This window comes from Trachymyrmex septentrionalis, unplaced genomic scaffold (assembly GCF_001594115.1).
Source record: "Trachymyrmex septentrionalis isolate Tsep2-gDNA-1 unplaced genomic scaffold, Tsep1.0 scaffold37, whole genome shotgun sequence".
NCBI lineage: Eukaryota > Metazoa > Arthropoda > Insecta > Hymenoptera > Formicidae > Trachymyrmex > Trachymyrmex septentrionalis.
Genome location: NW_017305536.1, coordinates 810,481 through 826,679, shown reverse-complemented (window position 1 = coordinate 826,679; position 16,199 = coordinate 810,481). Strand labels below are relative to the sequence as shown.

The following is a 16,199-nucleotide window of genomic DNA, read 5'->3' as shown; positions in this document are numbered from 1 at the left end:
ATATAGAGAGAGAGAGAGAGAGAGAGAGATATGTACATGCATATACTGGGTGTTCAAAATAAAGCGTTACAAATTTTTATTTCATACATATAGCATTATTATTGAGAAAAATTGTTCAAACGAAAGTTATAGAATTCAAAAAGGTCTATGTACTGATCTTATTAGTTTGAACTTGGGTGGTGTCGGCAAGGTCAAGGTCACATCGATTTCTTTAAATGGAATATCCTACTTTTGTTTCCAGAATCTAACAGCTAATGTCGAGAGCTTTCCAAAACGCTATAAGAAAATATTTTTTTATTAAGTACTTTTTGAGTTATGATACTTGAAAGTTACAATACTACCGGCATTAGCATTACCCAAGGTGTCCGACCAATGGCTAAAACCTGTTGAACATTGTTCAGGATCATGTCCTGGATAACACTTGTCAAGGCCAGATTATTGGAGATTATTCCTCTTATTTTCATCTTTGCACTAAAAATTTATTTTTACGTAAAAATGAAAATAAGAGGTACAACTCCCAATGGCTTTGATCTTGACAAATAATATCCAGGATATGATCATGAACAACATTCAAGAGGTTTTAGCCAATGATAAAATTTTGGACGCGTAATTTAAAGTATGGTATATATGGCATGTACATATATAATACATACAAATTCACATTGAATTATTTAAACATTCTGCTTAAAAGATTCTGCTTTGACTGTTATGACCATTTCCTATTTTCTGTTTGTTGAATTTTCAAAATTATGCTCCAATAAGATTCTTATTGTTTATAAAATATTAATCATATTATTATAACGTTGATTACCGAAAAATTAATTATTATTTATGGCAAAAACGTAAAGCAGTACATTTTTCTGTTAAGTTTAATTAATATAATATAATAAATGTAACCACTTGATATACGTAGGCACATACAAAATTGTGTTTGATTGAAATTTACTAATGTTGTACAATTGTTAATTTTTAATACTTTTTATGTTCTTATCCAATTTAAAATCCAATTGTAAAAATATTATGACAAAACGTCTTAATTATTATAATGTCATTAAATATATACTTGTACATACATATGATAAAATAATAGTTACAGGAACTGTACTGAACGCAAGTTCTTTTATATATAAGATCTATGCATCAGGTATTTATATAATAGCCATTTACAATTTCATGAAAATATATGTTTAATTACAATTCTAATCGTAAAAGTATTTCTGTTTTTCAAATTATTATGAAATTGTTAAAACAAAACTAACATAAAATTAACTTCTTACACATTTGGGAAAATAAAAAAAAATATTTTTTTTCATACCTTTGATGACTGTCCAAGTGATTATTTAACGCAACGAGTACTTTAATAGTGTGTGTCCATTCAAGGATAAATGTATACAGCAATATGTCGACTTTATTAAACTATGTAACAATGTATTAAGACTCAGACGATAAACATTTTTATATAAAAGCAAGAAATACGACACTTGCAAAACTAATATTGGAAAATTAAATCATAAAAAACCACTCGGCGGAATGCTCAATTTGTGGGACATATTTATATCCTTAGAAGATACGAACATACATACTCGTTGCGTTAAATAATCACTTGGATTGTTATCAAAGATATGAAGAAAAGTATTTTTGTATATCTCCTCTCCTCAAGCGTGTAAGAAGTTGATTTTATGTTTGTTTTGTTTTAACAGTTTCATAATAATTTGAAAAACAGAAATAATATTAGAATTGTAATTAAACATATATTTTCATGAAATTGTAAATTGCTATTATATACGTAAATGTTTGATGCGTAGATCTTATTAGGAACATTTGTGTTCGATACAGTTCCTATTATTTTATGTACGAATATATATTTAATGACATTTTACCATGTTATAACAATTAAGACGTTTTGTAATAATATTTTTACGAGTTGGATAAGAACACAAAGAGTAATAGAAATTAACAATTGTACGATTATTAGTAAATCTCAAACACAATTTTGTATGCGCACGCGTATATTGAGTGATTACACATACATATATAGGACTAGTAATAAGCGTAGAACCTCTTTTGAAAATAGATTGAATGAAACTTAACAGAAAATGTACTGCTTAAATGTTTTGGCCATAAATAATAATTAATTTTTCGGTAATTAACATTATAATAATGTGATTAATATTTTATAAATAATAAGAATCTTATTGGACCGTACATTTGAAAACTTATACGAAACAGAAGATAAAAAATGGCCATAACGTAACACAGAGTTATGGTCACAGCAGAATTTTTTAATGTTTTAATAATTCAATGTGAATTTGTATATACTATATATGTACATGCATGCATAATATGTATAAATTTACATTGAATTATTTATATTCTAATTAATTCAACCAAACATTTTTTTCTGTGCACGTATAGTATACATACATATATGTACCATACTTCCCTGATGAAAACATCTGACTGAAATTATTCTACGTTTTTTATTTTATTTTATTTTTAACTTCATTTCAACGAAATTGCTGAAAATTTGCTGAAATTTCACTGAAAGTGAAAAGTTTTTCAGCTAACATATATATTCACATCCCTCGCAAAGTAATTAAATGGCGTCACTCGTGGATCGCAAGATCCAAAGTGAAATCCATTAAAGTATGTTAAAATAAAAACATCTATATAGCAATCAGAATTCGTATTCGATCTATGTTCACTGAGGATGACTCCAAAGTGAGTTGAAACGTTCGAATACTTGTATGCAGTTTGATAATTATAAATTCTTAATTTTATAATTGTAATCATTTTAAAATTGTCTTTTTGCGCCTTATGACCTGCGTTGATTCTCATTAGCCTGAAAGACGTTGTTTCTATACATACACTGATTATTGCGAAGAATATTACTAAGGTCTTGGTAGTCTAAAAGCTTGGAACCCTAGTACGTAATACAAGAGATCTAGGTTCGACTTTCGGCCGAGGTAATATTTTCCGCAATAAATTTATTTACAGTTTTTCAGCACATTATCATCTTTCTAATGCGATGTCTGATTGAGCATCAAATTATTAAAAATTGCTTGTCAATTTAGTCTAATTTGTGATATTATTATTGTGATACAATATAGTTTAATTTTTAAATCCGGAAAATCAATTCGGCGCGCAGTTTGAATGACTACAAATATGATATATATATATATATATATATATATATATATAGAATACACGTATAGATATGTATTAGGTTGGTTATTTTAACAATTTTTGAAATTTAATCGGGACACCTCCTAAAATGGGTTGAATATCTCAAAAAAATAACACCATATTTTTTTTAGATTTTTTGAACAATTTTAACCTGTGGCACTGAGGCATGAGTAGATGGAAAAACATCTTTATGAATAAAATTCGATCGACGCTTTAATTTTTAACCAATTTTAAAGTTTTTTTTTAATTTGCTCCAAATCGAATAAGCTATAAGCTGCGTAAATTTTGATTATGGTCCAAAGTAAAAATTGTCCAATGAAGTGAGCAAAAAAATCAAAATTACATGATAACGAATATTGAATTGGTAATTTTTAATTTGGACCGTAATTAAAATTTACGCAGAATAGGCTTGTAGCGCATTTAATTTCGAGCAAATTAAAAAACACTTTAAAATTGCTTAAGAATTAGAGCGTCGGCCGAATTTTGTTCACAAAGGTGTTTTTTCATCTATTCGTATCCAGGTGACACAAGTTAAAATTGTTCAAAAAATCTGGAAAAAATATGGTGTTATTTTTTTCGAGATATTAAATCACATTTAGGGTCCCAATTAAATTTCAATTTCAGTTAAAATGACAACTATTCTTACACGCACGCACGCACGCGCGCGCGCGCGCGCACACACACACACACACACACAGAATTCACATTAAATTATTTAAGCATTAAAGTTGCTTCAATTGTTATAGGCTTCAAATTCTTACTTATTGTGTATAGAAGTATACCTTTGCGTGAATATACATAGAAACAATATTGTCAAGATCCACCATTGTGGAACATTGTGCTTCACAATATCTGAGTAAGCCATCGAGTTGAAAGAAATTGGCTGCTGCCATTAATTCCAGAACATCACTTTGATTAACTTCCAGAGTGGCACAACCGCCGTGATAAAGAAATTCCATGACCATCTGAAAATCGAAATACTTTTTTAAAAACAATTAACTCTTATTAACTATTTTTAATCAATTGCAATGTATTATAATTATTTTGAACATTCTAATTAATAAACTATTATCATATTGAACAACTAATAAATAATACGTTCATCATATGAAATCTATGTATAAATTATTATAATAATAATTGCAAACCTGGAATATGTGATATCTTATGTCATTAATTTGCACAATAGGAGGATTGCCTTCACATAGTTTGGAGCTTAACATATTTCTAAATCTTGGGGAAGATGTAACCAGTACAATTTTATGACCATAAAAAACGCGACCTTCAACTCTAAATTGCACATCGCTTAATTCTGGATTATTCACAAACTTTGGATCAATTCTTGATCCACTCGAAAGTGTAGTATCTCTAATTGGCTTGATTGGTTCCCATCCAAAACATGTGCAAAATATATCAGCGAGCAAGAGTGTCGTGCCTTCCTTCTGTGAAAATAGCATAAACCGCATATTTTAGATAAAAAAATAGCATTAGTGCAATTTTCTTTAATAAATTGCATTATTTTATTTACAATAATTTATTTTATAAACACACACTCTCTCTCTCTCTCTCTCTCTCTCTCTCTGTCAAAACTGGTGGTATTTATAAATAATGTGTAATTTTTTACCTTACTATATCTAAAAATATTGAATAAAAGTGGCAAACATTCCTGCACGAACTGCGTGGAATAATCGTCCGGACAGACTTGAAGAAAGTCTTGAAGTAATTGATCTATAACCGAGTCCAATCGCATTTCATGAGCTGTCGCAAGACTGTGCATCCAGCAATGTAATGTCCAACCTACTTTTAACCCACGAAGCTCCATGGTAATATCTATTAATCGTAACAAATTGTATGTCATTATATAACTAATATAAAATAAAAATCTAAATATTTTATTGTAAGTAAAATTGATATGCTTAAAAATTCTACTATTTTCTCACCTAAGTGATTACTTTCCGCGCTATGATACATAGCTTCCTGTAGCGCCTTCGTTTGTATCTTATTAAATACTGGTTCCTTGCCTTCTCTGCGAGCTCCTCTTCCTTCTGCAGTCTGCTGTTGAGAGTTATTACCGGCGTTACCTTCCGCTAATATCTCTTCCAAAGATAATATCTCTTTCTCTCCTCGCTTGGCCGAGAAGTTGAGTGGATGTGATAGTAGTTGATGAAGACAACTTCTCTGACCATGTGCTGTAGCTACTGAGATTGCGCTATTTATCAAATATAAAATTAAAAATTAGATTTTTAATTAATCTGAGTACATTCCAATTTAATTTTTTTTAAATATTGATAATATTTTAATATTATATAGACTAAATTTTATAGTGATTCCTCCAATCGTCACTTCAATAAACTCACTTCAATAAAATCTGATTGCAATATTAATTAAATAATAAAGTGCTAAAACTGACTTACCTGTAACAGCCACGTTGCACGGAACCTGAGTAGGAGAACGAATCCTTGATCAAAGTGGATAGAAATGGCTGCGCCCCGTGTGCCAAGAGTAGAGCTACCATCTCATTATTTCCCGACGCTGTGGCCGCTTGCAAAGGCGTGACCGTGCACTTGTCCTCGCTGAGTTTCGCGCCGCCTTCTACCACAGCACCTCTCTCCAACAATATTCTGGCGATATTACAATGACCCAATAGAGCCGTGTAAGTTAAAGCGGTCCAGTGTTGCGTCTCTGCGTTAAAGGCAGTCTGCGTGTAGCACATGCCACTGGAGATAGCTCCACCAGGATTGTTGGGACTATTAGAAGCTACATTCGCGTTCGGAGTTTTATTGGATGTTATCATTGCCGACTGATTATTCGGGCTTCTAACATTTGATACACCGGATGTTTGTGGAATCTTGGAAGGAGTATTCGACGACGAGCTTGTCGTGGGTGGTGGACTTTCGATGTTCAAGTCAGCTCCGGCGTCTAGTAGAGCCATTACAGCTGATTCATCACCATTGATACATGCCAGCATCAGAGCTGTGAATCCGGCGTCATTCACCGTGTTAATTTTTGTTGAAGGCAGCAGCGACATTGCCTGGCCTATGAGATCGGTGCGTCCACTGGTCAACATCTTAAAAGCCATGTCCAGCGTCAGCAACCGAACGTATTCGACATCATCAATGCGTTTTGAACATACTGCGATTTCCTCGGAGCTGCATACATAATACAGTAAATTTTTTAACAAGTTATACTATAAAGTGTTAGAAATCTTAAGATATAAAGATTATCATAAAATAAATCTAAATATCCGAATCTTCTGAAATAACATATTGAAATAACTTTGTTTTAATAAAAGTTTACAGACTGACTGACCTTATCGGTCGAACAGGACAATCTACACCAGGCAACAATAGTCGGGCAGCTTGATTAATGTCATCTTGATCCATGACCAAACCGTGTCTGTGCTCGGCGTGCGCTGCAGCTACCCGTAGCCATTCTACTAACGGTGGCAGCACAACGTAAGCTCGTTCGTATGCTAATTCCTGTATTCCAGATCCGCGTTCGCCATGTTCCAGCTTAAATATTTCGAACAGGTGATTTGGATCAATGACACCAAGTATGATTTAAAATTACTTAAAAAATAATGTGTTTTGTAATATTATACAACAATATTAATAATTTATCGAAAAATTAATACGCTACTTTCATTCAAATCCCATACCTGCGAGCACCTCATGTAATAAAATAGAGCATGTAACGCTCTTGTTGTCAACGGTACAGGGCAGCGTCCTGCTTGTGCTACCTTTGAAATCAAATCTATCAATTCTGACATTGATCCCACACACGTCGTAAGCAACGACGGTTCCAAAGCTGACTGAGCTACGTCCCGGCCACTACGCGACGACGACGACGAGTTCAAGGAACTTACACTTGCCCAACGAGGCATAGCGAGAGCGCCTAAAATAGTAAAAGATTCCATGGGAAATTAGCGTAAATTAATAGATAACATATCTGCGTCGCATTGTATAAAAGTGTAAACGATATTCATATTAAGTATCTTTAAACGCAAATAAAAGTTCTTATAGTCGTATACATCCTTTCAGTTTTCAACCAAATTATAATTATTTTGTAATTTAAAAATAATTAATAAACGGACAAAATAAAAATTAAATTAAAAAAAAAAAAGATTAGAATCGGATAAATTTATCAACGTATAATTGAGAGTGAGCCGATATTTAATGCCGATCTTTATCTTAAAAAAATAAAATTACCCGATGCAGTTCGACCGGCGTTGAGATGCGCGTACGGTTGTAACAGGCCCCATAAGTCGCCGCTGTTTGCTATAGCATGCTCCAGCATTGTCGCCGTGAGGGTCGTATGCGGTTCCGTCGGCACGCATTGTAGCAGTATCTCTTCCAGGAGATTCTCGATTCCGGCCGTCAGATATATCGCGGCATACTCGTGAATCATCCGTCCGAGTCTCACATCGGACATCCAACGTAAGAAACGTCCGACTGGCAATTGCAGCCCCGAACGGGATGCCTTCGATTGTTTCAACTGATCGCCAGATACAGCGAACATCGCGGCAGCTCGAAGGCAAGCCTTTAAACAAGGTAAGCAGGTATCAAATGACTATGTTTAGTGTTAAGTGCGCCCATCGTGATTGGATTATCATCAGTTGTTATTAGAATATATTGCTCTAGTTATCAGGATATTAGCAACAGGATATTATTATTTTGATATCATATAACTGATATCAGATAATCCTACCTTGGTACAAGAATCCGCAAGAGCCGGACAGAGTACGATCTTAAAGGCACTGTACACCTCGTGCTTGCTACAGAGACCTATGGGCTTTGCCAATCTCTGAGTCTCGCGGCCGATTCTGACTAGCGCACGTTGTAGGAGATAGGAAAGCCGCGGAATCGTCTCCATCGAGACTTGCTCCATGTGTTCTCTTGTTCGACCGTTTTGAAGTACACGTAGCACATCATGATGAGTCCACGGTAGCTGCTGCAATTCAACCAGACGATTATGAGAATCTACCCAGACGAACTCATCGGCGCTAGTCACGTTGGTGTTGATCGTCTCCAAGCTGGAGTGCCGCATCAGCCTTCTCACTGCGGGCTCCGAGCTTTCCGAGCCGCTCAGCGAAGAGTATGTGGACGAAGACTTGTGCGAGCGCATCGTAAGCTGTTGGATTGCTAGTTTTATATCCTCCAAACCAGAACCCGACCATGGTACCTGTAGCTGCAAGCAAAACGGAATGTTAAAAATGAGTTTCAAGAAATGGAGCAATCGTTAGCCAAAAATTCACCTAAAGTTGAAAATTTTAATTGAGAGAGAGAGAGAGAGAGAGAGAGAGAGATGAGATTGAATAATTTTCATTAAATTTTATAAGAACAAAGAGATTAATATAATGTTATAATATTGATATTTGTCAGAATATTTATAGCATTTTAACGATTTACTTAGATTTTAATATAGATCACAGGGGCATTGTTTAATTCCAATTTTCTAAAGACACGGTAAAAAAACAAAAAGTTATTCAAGTATTAAGTATCAGTTTATTTAAATTAAAATATATATAAGAATGATACTATAAAACTTGGATCACTAGATCACCTTAGCGGGCGTAGCTCGGTGTCGATTGCGGCTCTGACCGGATCGGCTCCTGCCATTCCTTTGAGTAACCGATGCCGAGAGTCGATCGTCTTCGGGCACAGCATTCAATTGCTGAGGACTGTGAGCTCTATGATGACGATGCGGTGGTGAACTGCTGCTTGTGTGGCCGCCAGTGTCCGACATGCTCGCGTGTCCGGACGATCGATTCTCATCGGAGGAGCTGTTGCCAGTGCATTCCGGTCGTCTCTGCAAAAATCGGCAATCTTTTACGGCGAGCGTCGCGGAATTTTCAATTCCTTGTGATTTTTCGCATGTAAAATATTTACAAGAAGTCGGAAAAGCATTAGAAATTAGATATACCCGTAGAATCTCCCCCCCCCCTCCCCCCGTAATAGTTGACATATCTCGATATACCTGAAGCGCACGGAGTTCGTGTAAACTGAGATGATGGTGCTGAGAATGACGTGGATGCTGTGGGGTCGGTGTCGGTGCTACGGTATCCGTATCCCTTTCTGGGATCATATGGACCATATCGTGAACTCCGCTTTTAGGAGAATTCTCGGTGAAATCCTTCGAGTAAGAGGGGCAATATATCTCGCGGCTATTACTACCGCCGGGTCTGTAAAAAAAAATGTTTATCTTGTGGGTCCGACAAATAATTTGTTCCCTCTTATTTAACATATATTGTTCCTCGTATTGTCTATTCTTATTACGTTGTAAAAAGTATAAACATAAGCTTATTCATTTTATTTGACGGGACTTATTCTAAGAATTTCAGGCTTAATTACTGAATGAAAATTAGGAAATTGTAAAAAGAAGCCATCCGCAGATTTTTATTATGAAAAAGGTCTACTGTGGTTTAAAGGAAGAAAACTTTCGCAGCAGCCTGGCGACTTGAGAAATCTCGTTCAATGGAACGGGTTTCTCTACTTGAACGACCGAGAAATGATATCCGATATTCCGTTGGATAGGTCGGTGTCTCATTAATTTGTCACAGAAATAATTCTAGCGGCTCACTTACAAGTGATCGCTCGCGTCGTCTTATCGAACTTCCCCTCCCCTCCCTCCCCGCCGCGTGACGGGAGAAGCAAATAGCAAGCGCATAACACGAGTTGCATTCCGAGGAGGCACTCGTCTTCGTGGAAGTTACACTCGCGAAAAGTCGTAATCTACGCAGCTAACTACCACGTCCGATTCCTAGCTCTCGAGAGTCCGCGAGATAAGAGTCGCGTGACATCTACGAAGAAACGGATAAACGGAACTGCGTTCCCGAGTGGTCCTAATGAGACTCGCGTCACTTGCAAAACCGTTCTAACGACCGTAAGGCTTTTTAGCCATGGGATATTTTTCTCCACCCTGCAGAATGTCAGCGACCGATGGGGCCGATATATACGACGACCCTCGCGAAAAAAAAATCATTTAGCTTGCGGCGGCCGCGAAACCGCTCGATCGCGAATGCGGTGAAACGCATTAGACGCGTTAACAGAGGCACGTTGGCACAACAGCTGAAAAATATTTACGTGTTAAATATTTCGCGATTTTCCCTAAGGTGCGATTAATTTTCTTCTACGAAGAGTCTCGTAAGAGACGAGATTTTAAATATTCGCCAACAATTTAGCTTCTCTACGACGTCGGTATATAAATATGTATCTCGAGAGAAAGTGATGCGGAAAGAGAACCGGGACAGAGCCGCGCCAAGCGCAATTCTGTCGGAAACGATAGACGAGCCATCGATATCGTCGATCCTAAAATTATTTAGACGATAATAATGCGTCCGTTCAATTAGAGGTTCCGCTGAAATGAGCAGCCATAATGCGCCGTGTGCATTGCGCAATCCTTATGAATCGCTATTATATTCAATTGCGCGACCATTGTTAGCCGATATATATCGACGCCGAGGATTTAGCTTCGACAACTTTCAAATCCGACATTACGAGTTGCGCAAACCGCTCGCCCGCGGGAGATACCGAGACAGAAAACGCAGCAATGCAGGTAGCGTATCGGGCGAATCAATTCCTGGTTACGGTGTACATATACAGTATACGCGATTATATGCGAAAAGTGCGCAATATGTACCGACCATTTAATTAATTTCTTCCTCTCGCATTTCACTTTTCAGACGCGATTCTCGCGAAGCGCAACATCGCGATTATCTAAACGGCACGTTATCGTGTAAATTTCAAAGCGTTTAGGCTATATGTAATAAACAATGCATTTCTTATTGCATCATTATTAAATGTCTCAGGTGTGCCGATCGTTTAGTCGTCCATTATTATTAGGTTGTTCGGAAAGTAATTTCGTTTTTTCTTATGAAAATGAAAGACGATTTTCAATCAGACGCGTTTCAAATGATCATGAACGGTCGAATTCGATAAATTTAATCTCTCAGCGATCTCACGAGTTGTTATTCGCCGGTTTGCATCAATTAATGCCTTTATTGTGTCTTCATCAGATTCAACTGGCCTTCCAGAACGTAGTGCATCTTCAACATCAAAATTGCCGGATCGAAATTTTGCAAACCAGTTTTGGCACTGGCGTTCCGTCAATACATCTTCTCCATACACATCGAATAATTTTTTTCTTGCTTGAACAGCATTTTTACCTTTTCGATAGTAAAAAAGTAAAATATGCCGAAAATGCTGCTTTTCACTTTCCATATTTGATAGGGCACCAACCAAAAACTACTGCGTAGAATCAATCGAACTTTTTTCACAAGCAAGCCTTGCTATATCAGCTGTCAAAATATATAATTATGCGGCTTAAATGTGAAGTTGGTTGTGAAAAAATACAATCAAGTCCTCTGTTGGGGAAAAAAACGAAATTACTTTCCGAACAACCCAATAGTTTCGCAATATTTAAAATTAAAAAATTTTAACATCTATTTCGAGAAAGAGGGATTCTAAGAAAGCGTCGAAAAAATTACGCACGCACGCACGCACACCCACGGCCCGCAGGCATTCAACTCGAATGCACTTATTATGCACTTTGAGAGGCATCACTGTTGGGATCCGAGCATTAGCGGTGCATCATCTGGATTTCCTTGGAGTGCGCGAAGAACGGATCGTTTGTACGCCGGGGAATAAATCAGCGAGCGCGGCTAGGAGTTCTTAAAACAACTCGTAATCGCGATATGTAATGCCGATTCGAGGCGGTTCAAACACGACGTTTTACACGCACGTCCCATTACACGATATCGATTCGATACAGCGCGATGAACGTTTTATTCGAACGCGCGCATCCGTCAGTCACGAGGGGGAAAATTAAATGAACGCGAGGAGAGATAAGAGATACTCAAACGCAGGGCTCGACGATGCTGTCCGGCGATCGCTTGTGAATCATGGACTACAGCAGAGTGGCGAACTCTTCTCTCGTGAGTGCGCAAAATCGGTGACATGTTTAGATACGCGTTCGACCATCTCGCGAGGATAAATGTATGGGACGTACAGCTCCATTATCTTATCTCACGACTAAAGCTGGAAATCGGTTGCAGTCACTAAAATTTTGCTTTATCAATTTCTTACCGTCTCGATACATTCGTCTTACGTCGAGAAATCGTGAAGCAATGGGAGAATAATTTAATCAACATATACTATTACAATGATATTTTTCGTAAGGAAAAGTCACGATTATTTTTATTTTCTTAAATGTCTGATTTCTGCTGTGCTGGAATCATTGATAATTTAGTATTTCGAAATTACCAAGGAATGGGTAATAACTAGTTAAAATGTTAAAGGTTAAAAAGTTCATAACTTTTAACTTAACTTAGTTAATTTTCAATGCATTAATTTTCAACGTAATTTAGTGTGCTTTTAAACTTTAATTTATTAACTTTTTTTTTTTAAATGTTCGTATCTCTCTTAATGCTAATATTTTTTTTCTACAAGGTCAAACATTAGAGAATTAATTTAAAAAATTCAATGATTTTAAGATGGAGATTTAGAATAAGAGTTACACAATACGATAGCCAGTTTTTCTTGACTCGTTAAGTTTTGTCAATTCCCGCTTATATTTAAATCACACTAATTTTAGGTATCGTAAACGTTACATTTCAGCAACATAAATATGAAATGAGCCTTAGACGAAGAATTGTTGTAGAGCAGTATTACACATCCACCAATTTTCTAAATTTTTACGTATATTTTTTATAACAAATATCTGGTCTATGTAGTCGTAAACATGCATGAGCAGTCGTTTCAAGAATTAAGAAATAGTGCAAACATTATACCCTCCTCTCTCGCAAGATTTTGACAAAAATCGCCTTATGATGTGACTCTTATTATATATAAGTAACTTACGTGTGAATATAACATTAAATTTACCTAATAATCTATATTTGTAAGTGTTATTTAAAGTAATCTCATTTTAAGAAAAATTAGGACATTCTGATCTCAAAAATAATGTTTTTTTAATTAACTTTTTTATAAACTTAAGTCAATACAATCTTAACTTAACTGTTATTAAGTAAATTCTTTATTCCTTCAACTTTTAACTTAATTTGATTAATTTTATAAGCCACCAACTTTAACTTAATTTAGTTTAAAAAAAAAAACATTAATTTACCCAACCCTGGAAATTACGTAGCAAAAAACGTAATAGATTATTCGTCATTTAAATTATATTATTTGTAACAAAAAAAAACACCGATGAGACGTTTATCAATAAATTAATCTTAATCAATCTCTTTTATCAGTTATAAATGAAATTTAGACCGAAACAAAAATATAATTAATCAATAGAAATAATCCTAATAAAAATAATCCTCTTCGGTCAAAGTAGATCACAATGCTGTTTTTATTAGCAATTCGTGTGAACTTCAAATGGTAAGTAAATCACCCGCGGAAACGTGCGCGAGGTACACGTGCGTTTAACACGAGAGTCGAAGGAATTTCGATTCGCCGAAAGGCAGCATCTATTTTTTTTCTTCCTTCCGTCAAGCGGAACGGCAAGCGAGCGTGCATGAATTTACCCCCTCAGTCGCCACTGCTGCACGAAACTCCAATCCGCCTTGAACCCGCTCGTGTCCCCCGGCAAGGACCAATAGTCCTCCAGCTGGCTCTCGTCCTCCTCTATCCTGAGCACGTCTTCCCTGCTGGGGCTGACGTTCACCACGATCTCGTGCGCGGCCTTGGGATCGCTGCTCTCCATCGCGGAGTCTCGATGTCGTCCGGCATCCTCTTCCCGCTCGTTATCCCGCTCCAGCGCGTCTCGTGGACGAGCCTCCGTCCCGTCGTTCCGCGATCGCAACGCAAGGGATAACGAAGCGATCTCAGGATCCTCCTCGCACCTCGATGTCACCTGCGCGCACGCTTCCGGTGATGGAGGCGGAGGTGGAGCTGGTGGTTGCTGCTGCTGCTGCTGCTGCTGCTGCTGCCTCACTTTCTCCTCTTTCTGTCTCGGATTCGAATCGCCGAAATAGATGACCGTTTTATGATTTACATCCTTCCCCGTTCTGCCGATGTCGTTGTTAGGCGTCCATGGCTTTGGACTACCGTTCGCGCCGCCGCCGCCGCCACGACGACTTCGGTCTTCCAAGGTCGCGCATCTCTCGTAATCGTCGTACCTCGCGATTTCACGCCGCTCCTCCGCCGGAGGAGGCTTCGGTAGGAAAGGCACGGCCCGCCGCAGGATAAAATTTGTGCCTTCATGGCCGATCTGCTGCTGAACTTCGACGCCGCTGGCGCTCATCTTGTAGCCTTTCAACTCGCGGCACAGCACGCACCTGCAGTCGTCGGTGCACTGAGCTCGTCTCGTGGACGGCATGTTATTCGCAGCGGGTCATTCCACAGGACACGCGAGGCTCGAATCGGCTTTGCGGCAATGCAGAATCTTCGCTTATCTGTATATCGCGAGTGCGAAAAATATGAAAGCGTGACCGGAAGAGCCCCCCCGGTTTCCGTTCGACAGTATCCCCCGACCGATTCCCAATTTAATCGTACACGTTCCACTGTTACAATCGCGCCTCGTTGTTCACATTGTTATTCAAAACGGTAAGTTCGCGTTTTATTCGTTTACGCAAATGCAGCAGGTTTCGAAAACTCGAGCTCAGCTCGTGCGATTAGTGTCGCAGACTGTAGAGTACATCAAACAGATTATTACTTCGCTGTAGCGTGAATTTTTGGTCTGTCCCGCGATTACTTTTATTCCAACCAGCTCTCGCGAAGCGAGAGTCGTCACCACAACTTGTCCTCGCGAGATCGTAGGACGTCGGTTCCACGGTTTCCTGCCACGATAACGTTCATTGCTCCAGTTTTACGCGGACGAGTCACACTGCGACACCGATCTCCTCGCTGATTCGTTGAAAGTATCACTTCTCGACCCGAGCGATGAAGACGTCCCGTCAATCGTGCGAGTCATCGACTTTTCATTCAATTTATTAACAATCACTGTACGACAGCACACGAGGAAGTTTCGATTCGCCTGCGATCATTTTCAATAACACATCGCGGGGTTGGGGGGGGCGGGAGGGGGGCTAAGGGAGAACGCGGGGACAAAAACTCGAGGATCATCACGGATTAATACGGGCGGGCTGCCCACAAATGTAAATAGAAGATAATTGAAATTCACCCGGCGAACGCGGGACCGTATAATTACGACGTTACTCTTTATCGCCGCGCATTAGTGCGGCAGTCATCGTGCCGCGCTCAATGTAAACACGCGACTGAGAGACGGACGATCTGTCTACGGCTTCCTGTGCATCGGTGCACAGGTGAAACGTGCGCGCTTCCCTCAGCGCGGTGCGCCGCAGGAGTCTCTCGGGGGAGGGAAATGAAGAGATATCCGTATCACTTTCCTACCTTCACCGTGCGTGCGTGTACGTGCGCGCCGCTCTATCTTCTGTTCCGTCGCGCGTAACTATGATATCACGGGAAAAAGGAGCCTCGCCACGCCTGTAAAGACATATAATATACGCGCGTTCGCGTGCATGCGAGTTACAAATACAGATACGTTATCCCCCGCACTCGTCGCATTGTTCCCCGCGAATAATTTCAAGAGAAAGAGAGAGAGAGAGAGAAAGAGAGAGAGAGAGAGAGAGAGCCCCTCCCGACCGAGTAAGAATCGATCGATTGTCTCGATCACGTCTACGAAGCGATACTATCTGTACAACTATATGGAGCCAATTGTGCAATAGCGTAACGGAATTACGTAATTATATAACGCAGATAACGCTACTACTATTGTACAACGCCGGAAACTTAGTAAAACTGACCGTGCAACTCTCGCGAACGAGTTACACGGGCCCTTCCTACCCCCCCCCCCTCTCCCGCCCCCGCGTAATCCGGTCCGAAGGACTTTATCACGACATACAGCAACGGGAGCTTATCACAGGGAGCACGAGAGAGAGCTGGCGGACCGTCGCGACGTGCATAAGTGCCGGCCGCCACTTGTAAACTGCTGCAATGCTCTTTTCACTGGCAAGCCGCAGGAAACGGGAGAGCACAAGCGAGTATGTG

At 38.6% G+C, this 16,199-nt stretch overlaps 1 protein-coding gene across 7 annotated transcripts in view; it reads right to left on the bottom strand.

Moving 5' to 3' along the window:
• Positions 1 to 16,199, bottom strand: part of LOC108750795 (ankyrin repeat and BTB/POZ domain-containing protein BTBD11) — a 32,071-nt gene that overhangs the window by 568 nt on the left and 15,304 nt on the right. For 5 of the 7 annotated variants that reach the window (XM_018490540.1, XM_018490537.1, XM_018490538.1 and 2 more), the window contains 11 exons: positions 9,163 to 9,367; positions 8,749 to 8,994; positions 7,894 to 8,373; positions 7,395 to 7,725; positions 6,845 to 7,080; positions 6,496 to 6,698; positions 5,601 to 6,335; positions 5,127 to 5,395; positions 4,811 to 5,016; positions 4,335 to 4,628; positions 3,969 to 4,151 (listed from right to left, as the gene is read on the bottom strand). In XM_018490540.1, the coding sequence (XP_018346042.1) occupies positions 3,969 to 4,151; positions 4,335 to 4,628; positions 4,811 to 5,016; positions 5,127 to 5,395; positions 5,601 to 6,335; positions 6,496 to 6,698; positions 6,845 to 7,080; positions 7,395 to 7,725; positions 7,894 to 8,373; positions 8,749 to 8,994; positions 9,163 to 9,367 (3,388 nt within the window). Of the gene's footprint in view, positions 1 to 3,968; positions 4,152 to 4,334; positions 4,629 to 4,810; positions 5,017 to 5,126; positions 5,396 to 5,600; positions 6,336 to 6,495; positions 6,699 to 6,844; positions 7,081 to 7,394; positions 7,726 to 7,893; positions 8,374 to 8,748; positions 8,995 to 9,162; positions 9,368 to 13,581; positions 13,593 to 13,714; positions 14,940 to 16,199 lie in introns of those variants that run through there. The other 2 variants (XM_018490536.1, XM_018490543.1) reach the window with 2 other exon arrangements.